Source organism: Delphinapterus leucas, chromosome 11 (assembly GCF_059928025.1).
Source record: "Delphinapterus leucas isolate spDelLeu-1000000601 "Yukka" chromosome 11, BTC_Dleu_Yukka2, whole genome shotgun sequence".
Classification (NCBI taxonomy): domain Eukaryota; kingdom Metazoa; phylum Chordata; class Mammalia; order Artiodactyla; family Monodontidae; genus Delphinapterus; species Delphinapterus leucas.
This window is the reverse complement of record NC_143139.1, coordinates 99455735-99474543: the sequence shown is the minus strand read 5'-3', so window position 1 is coordinate 99474543 and position 18809 is coordinate 99455735. Positions and strand designations below refer to the sequence as shown.

General features: G+C 53.4%; 1 protein-coding gene across 7 annotated transcripts in view; it reads left to right on the top strand.

The window, feature by feature from the left end:
• CERK (ceramide kinase) overlaps positions 1–18809 on the top strand; it is a 53985-nt gene that overhangs the window by 2498 nt on the left and 32678 nt on the right. Inside the window, exon 2 of one of the 7 annotated variants that reach the window (XM_022596947.2) lies at positions 13921–14012. The exons of 5 other annotated variants lie outside the window; for them this stretch is intronic. In XM_022596947.2, coding sequence (XP_022452655.1) covers positions 13991–14012 — 22 coding nt within the window. In that variant the 5' untranslated portion in view covers positions 13921–13990. Of the gene's footprint in view, positions 1–563; positions 3880–13920; positions 14013–18809 lie in introns of those variants that run through there. One more of the 7 variants, XM_022596948.2, reaches the window with a different exon arrangement.

Here is an 18809-nt window from a genome sequence, read left to right as displayed (position 1 = left end):
GGACAGACCCCACCCGTCCGGGGCGTCTCGGTGGGGAGGTCACTCCTCGCCTGCTCTCAGCCGGCTACCATTATGGTCTGCGGTTCCCAGATTCTCGGGTTTGTGTGGCGTGCTTTGGGGCGGCCCCTCGCTGACACAGCTGCCTGCCCTCTTCCCGGGAACAGTGGTGGCTTCACTCTTACAAACCGTGAAGGCCCTTTCGTACAGGGACCTGGTATGCAAAAGATTGGTCCCCTCCCCGGAGGGCCCGGGGCTGTGGGAGCCCTGGCAGCCCCTGTGCAGCCCACCACCCTGGGAAGGCAGTGGGTCAGCAGTGCAGGGACGTAGCTGCTGCAGCTCGGGGCCTTCCCACAGCGGCACCCGCAGGGCAGTGGGGTCTGCGTCAGGTGATTGCATGCTTGACAGCACCACTGGCAGCAGGGAGACAGGAACCCGTCCACGCGGGACATTTGATTCAGTTACGGAGTGGCAGTACCCGGCCTGCTGCAGTCCCAGGCGTGTCTGCTGGCGGGGATGGACTACGGCTTGGCCGGGGAGGGAAGGGAGGGGAGGGTTGTGCAAAAACAGACTGGTGCGGTAGGGAGTGAATTGAGATCACCTTCGGGGGACAGAGGAGGGACCTGCCCCGGGGCAGCCGCGTGCACCGGGCGCAGCTGCTTCATCTGACGCGCTCAGTTTCTCCATAGCATCGCCCCTGTTTGCAGACAGGAAAAATGGACGCTGTGAACTGATTGCAATTGATTGTAATGTCCAGAAGGGAGCTGGCTTTTAATCCAGGCCCACGCTCCTTCATCCGTGAGGGGGCTCAGCAGTTGAGAGCAAAGGAGGGAACAGGATTTCAGGGGGCAGTGTTGTCTGGACCCAGGAACAGCTGCTCTTAAGGAAGCTGTGAGGCTCCGGGGCACCAGCCTGGCCGGAAGTGGGGCAGACTGAAAACAGGAAACCCAGACCCAGTCTTCTCACAGTGGGTCGGGCTAGTTCAGCTTGAAACAGAGTGAAACTGTATCTGGGCTGTACCCCCCGGGGTTCAGGAAAAGAGACCCTGGATGTGTTCCTTTAGAGTTGGAGCTGGGAGGAGTGTGTTGGCACCCTGGGGTGGGGTGGGGCAGTGCCCAGGCTCCACCTTTGAAGGAAATCCCACCCTTCCTCTGGCAGCTCCCCCCCGAACCTGGGATGCCCCGGGACTGGTGGGGCTCTCCTTGGGTAGGTCACTGCTATATTTACAGAATGTCCCCAACACCCCTACGCAGTGCCCAGCAAAAGGTAGGCAAGCCACAGATACTTAAAACAAAAAGGTTTTTTATGCTTATAAAAGTAACTCATGTTGATTTAATAAAATCTAGAAAACACAGAAAAGCACACAGAAAAAGAATCACCCTTAGTCTTAACCTTCAACAGTGAATTTTTTTTTTTTTTTTTTTTTTTAAGGTACGCGGGCCTCTCACTGTTGTGGCCTCTCCCGTTGCGGAGCACAGGCTCCGGACGCGCAGGCTCAGCGGCCATGGCTCACGGGCCCAGCCGCTCCACGGCATGTGGGATCCTCCCGGACCGGGGCACGAACCTGCGTCCCCTGCATCGGCAGGCGGACTCTCAACCACTGTGCCACCAGGGAAGCCCAAAACATGATTTTTTTAACGTCAACTTTATTGAGGCATAATTTGCATACAATAAAATTCACACATTTTAAGTGTATAGTTTGGTGACTTTGCCACGTTTGATCATCTATCCTAAGGAAAAAGACAAGTACTTAAGGAACTGTGTTTAGGCTTTAGAAAATATATTTTTTGTGTGTTTGTTAAGATACTGATGACCCCCTCCTCGTGTCCCTCGTCCCCATTCTCCCGGGGCACCTCGTGTGCCTGTGCACGGCAGGTGCTGAACAACCCTGTGTGGATGGCCGCATATGGGAGGTGAGGTGTGGCCTGCCCCTGGCCACATGGTGAGTGGAGGCCGCCTCGGGACTGGGCTCCGGCTGTGTGGGATGCAGCATGTCCTGGGGTCACCGCTGCCACTGGCAGGAGAACGTGGGGGGGAGTGGTTGCTTTGCTGTTTGCTCTCCCAGCACCTTGACTTTTCTCTGGAGGATGTGGGTTCGAAACCATTGGAAGTGGCTGGGAAGCTGAATGGTTTGTGTAAAGCCCACAAATTCTACAGAGTCCTCTAAAGCGTAAACACCACAGATCCTGTAGTCCTGTGTTTCAGTGTCCCCTGATGTGTCTTAGTTATGCCCCATGAGGAAGTCAAAAGTGCTATAGATAGCGTCGATGGTGTAAAGCTAACGACCTGCACAGTGCGATAGGAGGACTCTCAGTATACTTGAATAGGAAATAAATGGCAATCCTGTCTACCTGTTACAGAAAAAAAAAATAGAATCTCATTCTAGGCTTGCATGTGATTCACTGTCGGAAGAGACGTACAGGCTTTTGTGGTTTCGAAAGTGGATGTCAGGAAAACAGCAGTCCTGCCTGCCGTCTGTCTCTCTAGGCACCTCCCTCGGTTATGTTCAGGTTACGTGACTTAACAGTCGGCGAACGTGGTCATAAATATCGTAATCTGAGATAATTCCAAGGTTAACTTTTATTTGTTACTCTAAAATAGGTCAGCAAACATTTTCTTCAAAAGCCAGATAGCAATTATTTTAGGCTCTGTGGGTCACAACTTCTCAGCTCTGCTGTTTTAGCACAAAAGCTGCCGTAGGCAGCGTGAGAATGAATGCACGTGGCCGTGTGCCAACAAAACTTTATTTACAAAAGTGGGCAGCAAGCTGAATTTGGCCTGCGGTTGGCCGACCCTGCTCTAAACCATTATGTATCATCGTGCATTTCCCTGCTCTGTTGTTTGGTGCATTCACATTCAGGATTGCTATGTCTTCATTTTGGATTGACCCTTTTTCTGTTGTGTAATGCCCTTCTCTGTCTCTGATCATTGTATTTGTTCTGGAGTCTACTTTATCGGTTGACATGGCCACTCCTGCTGCACACATCTTTTCCATTCTTTTAGTTTCAACCTGCTTACATTATTAGATTTGAAGTGAGTTTCTTTAGACTGCATAGGGTTGACACATGTTTTTTAATTAACTAAGCCAATCTGTGTCTTTTTAATGTAAATATATTAGGGCTTAAGTCTACTATTTTATTTTTTGTTTTCTGGTTTTCGTTTCTCTGTTTTTCCCTGCCTTCCTGTGAATTACTTAAAAATATTTTTTTAGAATTCCATTTTGATTTGTTTGTATATCTTCATCTTTTTTTTTAGCTGTTTATGGTGGTAAACTATCTGTGTTGTTTTTGAGCGCACCTCTTTGTACAGAGGTGGAGTGGTTCCCCAGAGTATTGGTCTATATATACGTATCTCATCCCAGTCTTGTGGTGCTGCCATGTTACCAATTTGAGTGAAGTGCAGAAACCTTACCTCTCTGCCTCACTTTACTCTCCCGTTTTATAATGAAATTGTCTTAATTATTTCTTCTGCATGCATTTAGAACCACATTGGTGTTATAATTTTCTCTTCCACCCGCAAACATTATTTAGAAAAGTCAGGAAGAGAAGGAAATCCTATTGTGTTTACCCATATCTTTGCTTACTCTGTTCTTTCTTCCCTCCCCCCACCCCGCCCCCCGCCAGGGACTCTTATCACATCGCTTCTACTTCCTGCATCCTTTCTTTTATGATAGGTCTGCTGGCAACAAGTTCTCTTAGTTTTTCTTCATCTGAGAATGTTTTAATTTCTCCTTTATCCCTGAAGGAGATTTTTGCTGGGTGTAAGGTTCCAGGTTGACCATTCTTTTCTTTTCAGCACTGGAAAAATATTGTGCCACTTCCTTCTGGCTTCCATGGTTTCTGAGGAGAAATCCACTGTCATTCAAAGTTTTCTCACCTGTAGGTAAGGTGTTGTTTCTCTCTTGCTGATGTGAACGTTCTTTTCCTTGTACTTGATTTTCAGAATCCAGACTGTAATGTGTCTTGGACTGGATTTCTTTGGATTAATCATATTTGAGGTTATGCCTGTTGTCAAATTTGGGAAGTCTTCAGCCATTATTTTTTGAGCGCTTTTTCAGCCCCTCTCCTTCTCTGCTCCTGGGACTGCAGTGACACACATGTTGGGTCCTCCATTATAACCCCACAGGTCTCTGGGGCTCTATTCGTTTTGTCTTTTTCTGGTTTGTTTTTGATTCTGTTTTCCTCTGCTGTTCAGTTTTAGCCATTTCTGTGGCCCCATCTTCCAGCTCACTGATTCTTTCGTCTGCCTCTCCGTTCTGCTGTTCAGTCCACGTGTTTGTTTTCTGTTTTGGTTACTGTATTTTTCAGTTCTAAAATGTCCATTTGGGTCTTATTTATATCTTCTATTTCTTTTTTCTTTTTTAAACATTTATTTATATTTCTTTATTTTTGGCTGCATTGGGTCTTAGTTGCAGCATGGGCAGTCTTTGTTGAGGCCTGCATGATCTTTGTTGAGGCATGCGGGCTTCTCTCTAGTTGTGGTACACAGGCTCCAGGGCATGTGGGCTCTATAGTTTGCGGCACACGGGCCTTCTAGTTGAGGCAAGAGGGCTCAGTAGCTGTGGCGCATGGGCTTAGTTGCCCTGCAGCATGTGGGATCTTAGTTTTCCGACCAGGGGTCGAACCCGCATTCCCTGCATTAGAAGGCGGATTCTTTACCACTGGACCTCCAGGGAAGTCCCTATATCTTCTACTTCTTTGCTAAGACTTTTTTTCTTTGCTGAGTCTTTATGTGTCTTCATTTGTTTCAGGTGTGTAATTGTTCGTGAAGCCTTTTCGTAGTGGCTGCTTTAAGGTCCTTGTCAGACAATCCTAACATCTTTGTCATCTCGATGTTGGCATCCAGCGATTGTCTTTTTTTCTCTGGTTTTGAGATCTTCCTACTTCTTGGCATGGTGGTTGATTTTAGATTGAAACATTTTTGTACTGTGTTATGAAATTTTTGTTTGTTTGTTTTTGTTTTTGCGGTATGCGGGCCTCTCACTGTTGCGGCCTCTCCCGTTGCGGAGCGCAGGCTCAGCGGCCATGGCTCACGGAGCGGCATGTGGGATCTTCCCGGACCGGGGCACGAACCCGTGTCCCCTGCATCGGCAGGCGGACTCTCAGCCACTGCACCACCAGGGAAGCCCCTGTGTTATGAAATTTTGGATCTTATTTAAATTTCCTCTTTTAGCTTGCTCTCTCTGACACTGCTCCATCAGGGAAGAGGGGGACTAGTTACCGCCAGGTGGGAGAAGAAGTCCAGGTTCCCCTCGGCCCTGTTGACAGTCGGAGGGGAGGGGCTCCTCATTGCTGCTGGGTGGGCTAGGACTTCCGGCCCCCCACTAGGCCTGCACAGAGACCCCCTTGGCTGGAAGGGGTAGGGGTGCCTCGCAACTGCTCTCCAAGGGTCTCCTGACACCTGGGTAGGTGGAGGTGGGTGGTGGTGAAAATCCTGACTTTCCCCTAGGTCTCCCCTGACACCACCCCACTACTGCTGAGTGAAGGTGGAAGTCCACTCCCCCTTTGTCTCTACCGACCCCTGTGGGAAGTGAGGCTCGTTACCAGCTGTCTGGGATGAAAGTTCTGGCTCCCTGCGTGCCTTCCCTCACGCCACGCCACCCTGGTGCCGCCCTACACCCCTGCGGGTGGAAGTCTAGGCTCCCAGGCGGACTTTGCTGGCGTGTGGGCGTGGGGCCAGGTTTCCTGTGTGTTTGTTGTTTGTCTAGAAGTTTCCTGTCTTACTGGGCCGTCCTTCCCCTGGTCCTTTGGCCAGAGCGGGCACTCTTTGTTGGGGTTTTTGGTTTGTACCCACTGGCACTTCCAGGTTGCTAGATTCTTCAAATCTGAGGTGCTTGAGGCAAAAGGAAACCCAGGGAACTCACCCCTGTCCTTCCCTGGTCCCGAGGTCCCCGGCCAGCTTCCTCCTTCTCCCACCTTTCAGAGTCTCCCTGCGTTCGTGTGACACATGGCTCAGCGGAGGAACAGGGAAAAGCACGCCTCGTCCATCATCTCAGCAGCGGAAGGTCCCTGTGCATTTTTAAAAATATTTTTTCTCTCTGTTCAGAACAGATTATTCCTACTGACCTGTTCAGCTTCACTGGCTTTCCTGTGTCACCCCCACTCCGCTACTGAGCCCGGCTAGTGGATGTTTTATTTCAGATGCTGTACTTTCAGTTTTAAAGCTTCCATCTGGTTCCTTCTAATAGTTTATTTTTCTCTCCTGGGAACTTCTGTCATCTTTCCGTTCATTTTCAGAATGTTCGGCTGTACCTCACCGAGCACGGTTATACCGACCACGGTAAAGTTTTTGTCTGATGCCTCCGACATCTGGGTCATCTCAGGCCGGGCGTCTGTGGACTGTCTTTCCCTTGGGCATGCCAGCGTTTTCTGGTTCTTGGTGTACTGACTAATTTTGTACCCTGGACATTTTTCATATTTCTTTGTGAGGCTCTGGGTCCTGTCAAAGTCCTTTGGAGAATTTTCTTTTCTTAGGCAGGTGCTCAGCCTGGTTGTACACAGACGGCAAGTCGGTCTCACATTGTGGGAGGGGTTTCCACATCAGTCCAGCTCTCAAGGCCTTTTTCACGCTGTGGGGGGCCACCCTGGTGTTTGTCACTCGGGGGGTGAGTCCGGGGCCGGGGAGCTGGCACACTTGGCAGTTCGGCTCCCAGGGCTCCTCTGTTCCTGGAGCCCAGCGCGTGTCAGTTCACGGGCAGGGCCAGGACGCCCTTCCCAGCCCTGCCGGCCATGCTCTGGCTCCTCTGGACAGAGGGGTGGGTGTTCGCTGTCTGCATCCAGCGAGCTGTTCTAGATCTCAGGCTGCGCTTGGCTCAGAGCTGGGGCTGGAGAGGAAAGGAAGGCTCTGGAAGACTGCCGGGCGCTGCTCCTTCTGCGTGGGTGCTGCTCTGGCCACTGGCCCGCTGCTCTTTGCTTTTGGTGTCTTCAGTTAACTTTCTCCCTCCCATCTTGTCCAGACCTCTTGGTCACCATCAGAGGAGGGATAGGCGGTCGTGCGCCTGCTTCATCCTGGTCGGAACTGTGTCTGTCTAGGCTGACTTTCTCGTGCCGGTAGTGCTGTGCTTACCGCCTCAAGTAATCCTCACCATAGCCCTTGGAGCCATCCTGGTGTTGTCCCCATTTCAGAGATGGCAGTCTGGGGCAGGTGGGGGGCAGTCTGGGACGCTGAGATCCTGGGGTACGCCCCCCTGCAAGGACGTGGATGCCGGGGTTCGTTTCTGCAGCGCCCACTGCCTTTCCTGGCAGGCAGGTGGGGGGAGAGCAGGGCTCTTGGAGCAGGAATCAGTCTGGTTGCAGCCCCCAGCGGCCGAGGGCGGGGGCACCACACGGGCCCCTGGTCACTAGGCTGGGGATGCTTGCACAGGGTAGCACGTGGTCAGAGGAGCCTGTGGCTGTGCGAGTGGGAGTCGGGGACAGGCTGTTTCCTGTGTGTGGAAATGCAGTTTTGCCGGAGTTGGCTCCATGGTATACGGTCCGCAGGTCCAGGGTCAATGTAACCTGTTCCCTGAACCTACGGCCTCGGGACCCGAGGAGAGCCCTGTCCCAAGCCGGTGTGGCAGAGGCGTTTCCTGAAAGGCCAGTCCCAGTCCTGTCACAGGTGCGGATGGAGCAGAACCCTGAGGGCGGCAGGGCCGGGGGCCACCTGGAGCCGGACGCTTGGCCAGACCGCTAGGCCGCTGGTGCTCCAGGACTGCTGGGCTCTCCCCGCAGTGGCCAGGGTCAAAGGCCAAAGAGCGACAAAGGTGGTAGCGAGTCCCTCTTAGGCAGGACTGTTTCAGGACGGGCGGGAGCTGCTCTGGTTTATGGGTTTGGGGTCAGGAGGACACGGTGATGCCTTATCTTTCCGGACGGACGGTGTTGATGACATTTCTTCACGTGGGGACGACAGCGAACTGTCAGCAGTGTGATGTCTGCATCCTGTCTCCAAGCCCCATTCAAAGGGAAGGTGCACGTGTGTGAGTGTGTGCACAGGTGCATGTGAGAGACTGCAGGAGCATGTGCACGTGTGACTGTGTGTGAGCAGCGGCTCCTGGGTGGAAACGGGCCGCCCGCTCTGCCCGCCAGCCTGTGGCCCCAGCAGTCCCCACGTCTCGGCTTCCTCTCTGGCCACACGCCTTGTGCAGCCTTTCTCAGGAAACCAGTGGACATCAGACCGCACCCGATCCGCGAAGCCGCTGATTCCCAGGCCTCCATCCAGAGCACGCCCGGCTCCCTCCTTCCCGGGGACCCCTTGGCCCAGGTCTGCGTGGCGTCTTGGGGGCCCGGGTGGATGGTGCCAGGCCTGCAGTGGGTCTGCCCTGGTACCCAAGGGCCCTGGGAGGCCTTATAGAGAGTGTTCCGTGGAAGGGGGTCCAAGGGCCGGGGCTTTAGGTTCATTTGCCAGAAGCGGTGCTGCCTCAGAGGTCTGGGTCCACGGAAACACGCGCTCCTGACTCCCTGTACTGTCTGTGCCTCACCTGACAGCTCAGCAGGGGCGCCCAGGAGCCATGAGGCATCTTAGATGAGAGTCCAAGGCGGTGAGCCTCCGGAGCCGCTCCTCCCTGCCTGGGGCTGCCTGGACTGCGGCCCTCCTGGGCTCCGGCACCGCCTCTGCCTCCGTGGTACTTAGCTCCCTCTGCTCCAGCCCCACTGGCCTCTGCCTGTCCTGAAGCTCCGCAGGGATGCTCGTGCTCCAGGGCCTTTGCCCAGCTCCTAGGTTGCCATCAGCCTTTGTCCGTGAGGCATCCCACCCCCCTGCAGCCCCCCAGCCCCGTGGACCTGCTCCACTGCCTTTTCCATAGCATTTATGACTCTGGATAAGTTGATAAAACACGTATATCAACTTCGTCGTTTCTCAGAGGCCTCCCCACATCCCACCGTTACCTGCCAGAGGGCGGGGTTTTTGTCCCGGCACCGCCTCCCTGTCTGAAGCTAGGTGGGCCCGTAGCAGTGCTGAGCACGTGAGTGGAGCATGGTGGGGCAGCTTCGGGCGCAGTGCCTGGGCTTTTTAATGTTTACTCATGAGCCTTGGTGACTCACGTGTGTTACGGTTTAGCATAGACCACGATATACCTGATAATTGAATGTCTTCTAAGAGAAAAGTACATCTTGAAATATTTTAGGACCTAAAGATGCCAAAGATTTTGTGCCTGGAATGACCTAGAAAGGTTTAAAAATAGACTCAACTGAGCTGGACACTGATTGAGCCCACAGAGAGCCCGTGGGGCTCCAGGTGGGCCCCTGGCCTGCCCTGCCAGCCCCCCGCAGCCCGCCGCTTCTCCCTGTAAACCTGACTATAAATGGCTAAACTGGTCGGGCCGCTTTTCCTAAGAAAAGTGCCTGGTGCCCTCCCTCTTCCTCTGATCCCGGGTCCCTTATCTGAATGCCCTCACCTGCCCTTTTCTGTAGATCCCATGCTTCCCTCCTAGGGCCTGTGCAGTCCCTGGCTGGTGAGGATGCCACCTGGCACTGGCCACCTTCTGGAGTTCCTTGAGCCTAAGGGGATAGAGTGTCCCGGACAGGATTACCTCTCAGGACACTTAGCCCCATGCACCCGAGTCATAGTTAAGAGATGTTACCTGCCCCCTGCCATGGAGTGCGCTAAGAACAGCTAACACACGTGGGTGCGGCCAGGCACCAGGCCCTCTTCTCAGCACTTTAGGTGAGAATCCTTTCATCCTCACGTGTCCCCATTTTACAGAGAAGGTAACTCAGCACAGAGATGCTAGGCATTTGCCCAAGGTCACACAGCTGGGAAGCGCCAGGGCCCAGTTCCAGCCTTGGCTTCTACTCTGGATCCACTGTCGGTCCTTCTGGTCAACAGTGGGGACTGCTGTTTGGCCGGAGTGAGGAAAGGTGGACCTGTGAGCCAGGCTCGGCTTCGGGTCAGAAGAGATGAAAAGGTAGGAGGCTGCTGGGGAGGAGGGTTCCTCCTGTGAGCATCCCCGGGTAGCTGCCAGAGCTGCAGTGGTGGACAGACGGTCAGGGCCCCTGCATGGGACACACACACCAGGTTCCCTCCCAGGCTGCTGTCCTGGTGACGTGCTGGCCACTGTGGGTGTGCAGACAAGGGTCAAAGGTCACATTGTACTGGATCAAGTAAATTATAATTGACCAGCACCTCATCTGAGCATCAGGAACTTTGGGGCTAAAGTAACTAGGATATACTTACAGTTTTGTTTGAAATTCTTGTGTTACTGAAATAAACCAGTAAGGGACTTCTCTGGCGGTCCAGTGGTTGAGACTCTGCGATTCCACTGCAGGGGGCACGGGTTAGATCCCTGGTCGGGGAACTGACATCCTGCATGCGGTGTGGTGTGGCCAGAAACAAAACAAACAGACAAAAACCCAATAAGAAACAGTTACAAATGGAAATTTAATTATTAACCTAGATCATTCGGTGGAAACAATTATTGTTCTAATAGAAACGCGACCTGCTGTTGATAAGTCTGTAGGACTTGCCATTCTTCTTCTAGACAGATAACCCTGGAGTGGCAGCCGCGTAGCCTTACAGAGCTCGTAAAAAATCGACGAGGAGCTACGTATCCGCGAGGAGCTATGTTGGTTTGTTTCCAACTTTGTTTCCAAAGTGATAGGAATCTAATTTTACTTAAACTTTTTGTGTGTGTCAGGCTAGACTGGGTGAAATGATAGCCATTATGGGTGATACAATTTTATTTGTGATCCGCAGGGTCAGAGTCACCACAGAGTGTCTGTAGGGAGGGTTGTCTGTAGGGGGCTGCTGATGGGTCGCCCTTGGGCTAAATTTGGCCCAAATTTGGTCCACAGATATTTTTTGACTTGTCCAGTGAGGTTTTCTTTTCCTTTTCAAATTGTAGTCAACATTTTAAATCAGGAGATTTCACACCAAAATATCCAAGCTTCTGGCGTATCCCTGAGTGATGTCGCCTGTGTGCTGTGATCAGGACTGTGGCCTCCAGGTGGTCGGGGCGCTTGGGTGCCACCCGCCCACCGCCTTGTGGAGCTTCGAGAACACGATCTTGAAACGTCAAGCTGCCGGACGAATTTCCCATTTCTGTGGAGTTAGAAGACAGATTTTTTTCTATATGAGAAAAGCCATTGGGGGTTGCCTGGGTTGGGTAGGGTACCTGAGAAGTAGCTACCTCTTCAAGATTTGCCTGTTTTGACTGAAATTGGAAAACTGTTCTAGAAATGTCTAGTGGGGTGTGTGGACATGCAGAGGGGGAGGGTGCTTACCCAGCGTCCACCTGTCAGTCCCCGCGCTCCCCTCCGTCGCCCCCGCGGGATTTGGGACAGGTGTGGACCTGCCATCACGGGCCATGGCAGGTGGCAGGTGCTCGAGACCGTGGTTTGTTGTCTTGGTGGCAAGGTCTCGGGCACACGTCTCGGAGTGGAGAAGTACTTTGTGTCATTTATGCTGTAGGAGAAAATGTGTAATGCTTGAAGAGAGATCGAAAACCCGTCTATAGGTTTAGTCCTCAAAATGCCTCTCCCTCGTTGGAAATCCAAATTCTTCCCTTCTTGTGAAGCCACTTAAGTCTGTCCCTCTCCTTGTGGCCTTTTCCTTTTCTGAATTGGTATCGCGGGTGGCGGTGATGTCACATAATCCAGCCCCGAAGATCCTTTCACCTAAGGCCTCACGTGGAGGCGCCCAGGGGAGGCCGCTGAGTGGGGAGGCAGCAGGCGCAGGGGCGGCTCACCCAGCCAGGCACAAGCCCTGCCCGCTGGCATCTGTCCTGGCTCGTCGGCGACCAGCAGGGCCCCCCCCCCCCCCGGTGCCTTTGCTCGCTCGTCTGTCCATCAGGGGCGTCGGCGACCTGCCCCAGCGGGCCGTGGGGTTCTGTCCGTGGTGCGCGGGTGCCTCTGAAACCAGCCGGGCCTGTGGGCCCCCTGCTGCCTCCCAAGGGGACCTCCACCCGTGACCCCTCCCCTCCTCCCCGATCGCATCCAAAACCTGTCGTCTGCTGGGCCTGGGACGCCGCTCCCCCAAGTGCCGGGACAGTGTGGCCGTGTGGTCACTAAGTGATTGTGATGTGACTCGGGCGTGTGGGGTCTCTCGTGGCGCCGGCCTGCTCTCCGGACTCTCATTGTTAAACCGGAGCAGGTATTGATGAGTGGAGGGAGGGCCCCCGCCCCGCAGGGCCTTGGAGAAGGGGTGCCGCGCTCGCCGCCGAGGGCGCCTCGGGACAGGGCAGCGTCTGCCTTCAACCCTGACGTGGACCTGTGGGTCGGGTCTGGGAGGTCGCAGCCCAGCTTTGCCCACCGGCCGTGATGGTGTCGTGTAGCAGATAAGAGCGCACGCTGGCGTGGGTGGGGCCGGCGGGGATGGCGGGGCAGTGTGAGCACTGTGACCACGGTCCAGTGAATTTGTTTTCTGCGCGGTGTTTCTGGACTCTGCGAGGTGGTGAGCTGAGGGCAGCAGGGCTCCCTGGTCTTCCTTTGCACAGCGAGCTCTCACCCGGGAGCGCTCTGCTCCTGCCCCACGTGTTCGGGCGGCTGAGCTGCCGGGAGGCGCGTTTCACCTGCGTAATGACTCGGGGTCGGGCGGTGTGACCTCAGACCCTCGGGCTCTTCCTCGGGGAACGGGCCCCGGTGCTGGTGCCCCGGGGTGGGGCTGCGTGGCTGCCAGCACCCCGGCTTTTCTCTCTGGCCTCATCGCCGTCTAGTTCCCGTGGACGTGCGTCTCGGGCTGTGACACGATGCATCAGGTGCTCCGTGGGGACCTGCCCTGTCCTGTCCCGTGTGATCCCTCTCACGCGGACGACGTGTCCTGGGAGCGGAGTAGTGCCCTTGACTGTGAACTTGTCTTTGCTCTGGTCGCCCTTGGCCTCCTCGATGTCTGTGGGACCCTGGCCACCTCACCACCAGCACGGGGTACGTGTGCGCTGACACACGGGCGGTCGGTCTCCTGGGGGAACAGAGGCCACTGTGCGCTCGGCTGTCCAGGAACTTGTAAGATAAGCAGATTGACAGACAGCAGGGACTTTTCTCCCCCCGAGTCACAGCCGTGAAGCACACTTAGCGTTCGTGGGTCACAGCGAGCACTGAAAAGGCTAGAACAGAACCGAGAATGGTGGTGACAGCGGCCGGAGTCCTTAGCTGTCCCGGGAGAGCTGCGGGCCTGCAGCGTGGGCGCCCTGTCCCGCGGGCATTGCCTGTGGTTTCTCTGGAACACGGTGGCCCTTCGGTCACCACCCCTGTGGGAGGGTAACTGCCTGTCACACGAGGCACAGTCGCACTCCTTGGGGAGGGGAGCACAGAAGAATCGCATCTCTTGTCAGCAAAAGCCTCGAAACTTCCAGCCCAGGTTTGGTTACCAAATTTCAGTCCATTTTTGGAAAGGATTCTACTGCATGAGAACTTTTTTTCTTTTTTTTTTTGAGTTTGTGACAATTATATTTGAACCGGTGGTAATGGCCCTTAAAATAGATTGCTTTATTATTAGAAAAATTAATGCTGAAACAACTGAAACACACAGAGAGGCACATTCAAGTTTGGCCAAAGGATCTGAAAGTGAAAGAAGAGGGGGTTGGTCTTAGTCATTCAGTCGGCAGTTCTAACTCACTTGAGCCGCATTCTAAGAAGAAATCAAAATTATTTAGAGTATGGTTTTATAAAATGCGCAAAACCTAATAAAATGACCTATCCTGATATATTATTGATAAGGATATTCTTGTAAGTGAAAGCTTAAGTCCTTCAAAATTAAAGATATTCCAACCGTTTGCCCTACATGGCTGCTTGGTTATTGTTTGTTTTTTGGAAAGAAAGGTCTTTTTCTTCGCCAATTTCTGAGTGGGTCTGTGGCTGTCAGCGTCCACACTTGGTTGCCTGTCGTGCACACTGGAGTTGAGGGGGGCCCTTGGTTGTGGGTGCAGAGGACGCGCCCCTGCCTCGGTACCCCCTTGGTGTTCAGGTTTGGCAGGCTCTCTTTAACCTCGGCCTGACAGGAAACGTTTTTTGACAGATTTGCCAGAAGCGAGTCCTGGCCCTGCCGGTGGCTTAGACGAGTTCTTTGACCTCCAGGCTTCAGTAGAATGAGGATCTGGAACATCTTCTGTGAGTCCGTCTGTCCAGCGAGGGTCATCATATTTACCTTCTGGGTTGTTTGTGAGGATCACGAGCTTCTACATTTAGCACAAAGTGGGCCTCACAAGTGGCAATAATTATTATTACTATCACTATTATTATGCCCACCGTAAAGCCGGCATACTCATGTGACAAAGCGTGACACGTGGAGACCAGAGCTGGACTCGGGTTGGCCAGGCCCTGTGGGAGGTGACCGGTGGGGACACACACAGCTCTGAATGGAACAAGTAAGACCACCCTCAGGGAGATGCCACCTAGTAGGGGGCAGAAAAGTGACTGCAGGCCAGGCTGACACACTGGTGAGGGGGGACCTGGAGGCCTCCCCGAGGAGATGGGGTTTCAGCTGGGAAGCAGAAAGTCCCGGGCCAGTCAGGTGGCCGTGTGTGTGTGTGTATCTGGTGTGTGTGTATGTGGTGTGTGTGTGTATCTGGGTGTGTGTGTGTATCTGGGGGGGTGTATCTGGGTGTATGTGTGTATGTGGCGTGTGTGTATGTATCTGGGTGTGTGTGTGCATCTCTGGCATGTGTGTATGTGGTGTGTGTGTGTGCATCTGGGTGTGTGTGTATCTGGCTGTGTGTGTGTATCTGGCGTGTGTGCATCTGGGTGTGTGTGTATCTGGTGTGTGTGCATCTGGGTGTGTGTGTGTATGTGTGTATGTGGCGTGTGTATATCTGTATGTGTATCTCTGGCGTGTATGTGGTGTGTGTGTGTGCATCTGGGTGTGCGTGTGTATCTGGCTGTGTGTGTGTATCTGGCGTGTGTGTGTGTATCTCTGGTGTGTGTGTATGTGGTGTGTGTGTGTGCATCTGGAGGTATGTGTGTATCTGGGTGTGTGTCTGTATCTGGGTGTGTGTATCTGGCATGTGTGCATCTGGGTGTGTGTGGCGTGTGTGTATCTGGCGTGTGTGTGTGTATCTGGCGTGTGTGTGTGTATCTGGCGTGTGTGCATCTGGGTGTGTGTGTGTGTCTGGCGTGTGTGTGGGCACGGGGTACCTGGTGTATAGACAGACTGTTCCCAGAAAAGGGAGCAAGGCTGGGAGCTGGCGGCTTGGCTGAGGGACAGAGGTGGTCCCCGAGCGAGCGTGTGGTTACAACATGCTTACTTTACATCCCAAGCAAGTTATTTGTGACCATACATTCCAGTAAAGCCTTATAAATGCTTTACTTCTTTGGAATGTGTCAGGTAAGTTGTAGAATTTATTGTTATCAGTGAATAAAATGACCAAAATGAGCATCATAGCTGGAGATTGGGTTTATAAGATGTTTAATAGTATAAAATAAAAATATCAAACAAGTATTCAAATTTTATGTTTTTTTCCTAATTTTATCAAAAGTTTGCCTCTTCTATATTTGTCTTTATTTCGAATCTGCTCAGTTTTTATAACATTGCAAAAGTTGGTGCTACTTAAAATTTCAATTTTAAACTTAAAAAACTCTCCTAAATTATACTTTAATCACACATATCCTAAACTTTAATATTGTACCAAATGCAATTTAATATCCCAATTAGGGAAGGAGAGAAGGAAGAAAGCACTTCTAGTGAACAATGTGTGTTTTTGTCCTGCGGCTGTGTTTTCCCTGCGTCCTCTTCACTACAAACACACTCACCGTCTTCCGTCTCCCGGAAGACCACATTACTGCATTTTAACTCTTCGGACACAAATGGTTCTTTTTCTGTACTTCCTTTTCTTTTTAATACTTTTATCATGGCGGTAATACATGGTGCTCCATGGAAGGGTAGTCTTGTCATTAATACATAGTATCTCTTTAGTTCTTTGTTTTAAGACCAACATTGCCTTTTGTTTCTCAAAATTTGTAATGTCTGTAGAGGGTAATAAAACAGTTTGTTTCTGTTGGATTCCAAATTGAGTCTTCGAGACCAGTAGTAACTGAAACCACATTAGAACGAGGACAGAGCACACCCGGGATGGATGTTTTCAGCGTCCCTGTGGTGTGCACCCAGCACAGAGCCTGCTGCCCACTCGAGAGGACCTGGGGAAGGTGTGTGGGGAGCATGCCTGGCGCTGCCTGCTGGGCACCTGGAAGGCGGCACAGAGCACGTTTTGTTTGCTCGCATGATGAGATTTTCTCTTTTAAGTGTTCAAGACCCTTCAGACTGTGACGGGACGCCAGTTCTCAGAGCCTCGTCGGCTTGCCCCTCACATCGTAAGCATCCTTTCCAAGTACCAGCGTGAGTTGCCGCCTCGCGGCACTGGGTCAGTGTGTCCCCGGGATGTGCTTGTAAACTACATGCCCTGTGGGGACCGTGCTGCCTGTGATTAAAACTCTTTGGTGATTTAGGTGCTCAGAGGTGTGGCAACAAATTCTTGGGGAGTAACCAGTTTGAGAAGACAGGAGAATATTTTTGTGGAAGTTACATCCAAGCCATCTTGCGGTGGGTTGGTTTCCTTGGTGGTTCTGTGGAGCCCTCCATCACAGCCGGCACACAAGAGTGTGCAGTGAGTCCAGGTGAGGGGGGCTGGGGAAGAGTTAGGAGATGCCGGTCAGGATGGGTGGGACCAGCTGAAGCCACAGTGTGTCCTGTAGGACCCAGAGGGCCTGCTCTGCCAGGACCAAGCTGTGGCACAGGGTGTGCTCGGCCCCTGCCTTCCCCAGCTGCACACACACACGGATATGCACACACACGGATACACACACACAGATACACATGGATACACACACACATATACACACGCGCATGGATACACACACAGATAACACACGCGCATGGATACACACATGCGCACAGATACACACACATACATACACAGATACATGCACACAGATACACACACAGGTATGTACACAGATACGCACACAGCTGCACACACCTGGATACACACGGATACACACTGATACATGCACACAGATACACACGCACATGGATACACATACACACACAGATACATGCACACAGATACACACGCACACAGATACACACGCACACAGATACGCGCACACAGTTACACACGGATACACACACGCAGAGCCGGGAGAGAAGCCCCACGGGGCGTGCAGTCAGAGAGGGAGGGAGTCTGTGTTGGCAGGCAGGCAGGCAGTGGGGATGTCAGCTGCTGAAGCCGTGGGTTCTGCGTCAGATCCATTGCACCTGCCTCCACTGATTAAGGTCGTTTTCAGACTTGCACGTCCTCCAAGCAGTACAGAGCGTAAATAGTAAGATGTTTGCCCGAGTTGTTTTCTGAAACTTGGAATCAGCTCTGTCTGGCTCCAGCTGATCTGGTTGAGACTAGACAGGCCCACCAACCCTCCAGCTGGGCCGCTTCTGTGTCTGCTTGCTGACCTTTTAACATCACGGGGCCGCAAACTTCACCCTCAGGTGGTGCTCAGCGCCCCGTTTCTGACTGTGCAGAGGCTGGTGGCCTCATTACGCCTGCACACGATGACACACCTTTACCCCATCACCTTCCCCCACGCTCCCCCTGCCCCGGGTGCCCTGCTGCTTTGTCCCAAAGATACCCCAGCCTCTGGCCTTTGGGGAGGCGCACCCAAGGCTTCTTCTCCTGCCTCCTCGCGTGGCTGCCTTGGAAGTAAACCTTTGTCTTCCGCTGACCTCGGCGTGTCCGCGTTTGGCTTGCTGCGTGTCTGGCAGGACGAGCCTGGTTCGGTAACGGTGGCACTTAGGACGCTTGGTGTGTTCCATTGTTCTCTCGAACCTTGGGGATCCCACAGTGGCAGGGCTTGTAAGCCCGAGACCCTCTGTGATGCAGAGTGGGCACTGCCAGCCTGGGAGGGTCACTGAATCCGAGCGGCGCCTGAAACCTGGAGCTCGGGCCGGGGGCTCCTGCCTGGCTTGGGGGGCCTCGGGAGTCTTCTGCCTCTCGTGTGATCTTACCCCAGCGTGAAGGGAGGTGGAGGGAGCCCCAATCCTGTTCCCCCGGAGAGGATGGAGGGCTGGCTCCTGGTCAGGGACGGCCACCGTCGGCCCGATCTGCCGTGGGGGTGCCCAGTGCTCCGTTTGTCCCCGGGGTGGCCACTGCCCCAGGTGGACTCCCTTTTTCATCTCAGGAATGTTAAAAAAATCACCCAGAAAAAGGCACTTTGGTTTAGTAATTTAGTATAGCAGAGAGGATTTTATAAACGCTGCCAGTGAGGTGGTGATGTTCCTGCAAGACGGTTTATAATTTGGCTGGACTTTGGTTGAAAATCTTCAAGTTCTGTTGTCGGCATGCATATGTATGTGGGGTTTATTATCCAGCAGTTAAAACAAATACTTGTTTGATCAGGGCAGGTGTAGGCGTGGGAGTTAGAATGAGATCAAGTGGGGGGCAGCGGCCCCTGCAAGGAGGTAGCCACCCCCTTCCCCGCCGGCTTTGCCAGGAAGGTGGGCAGGGGTGGAAGGGGGGCGGGGGCGGGGGCGGAAGGGCACGGGTAACCGCGTTCCCAGCCTGGGGTGTTGAATTATCCCGCGTGCTGAGTGGCAGCGGGTGGACACTGAAAGGTCCAGGCAGAGCAGAGCCACATTCACACTTGTCTGTGGCTCAGTTAGGGGAATGAACCCCAGCAGGACGGCTGGCAGCTGCCTGAGTTGGAGAGGAGCCTGGCTTGCTGGGCACGCGAGCCTGTGGACAGAGCACCCTTCACTGGGCTGGGGAATGCAGGAGCGGGGTGGGGGAGTAGAAGAGATGGGTTTAGATGTAGATGCTTGGGTGTGAGGCACCTGTGGGACGTGGACGTGACTGGCCAGGTGCACTCCTGGGGCTCTGTGACGTGGGCGTGGTCAGGGTCAACAGGACAGGTGTCCGCCTG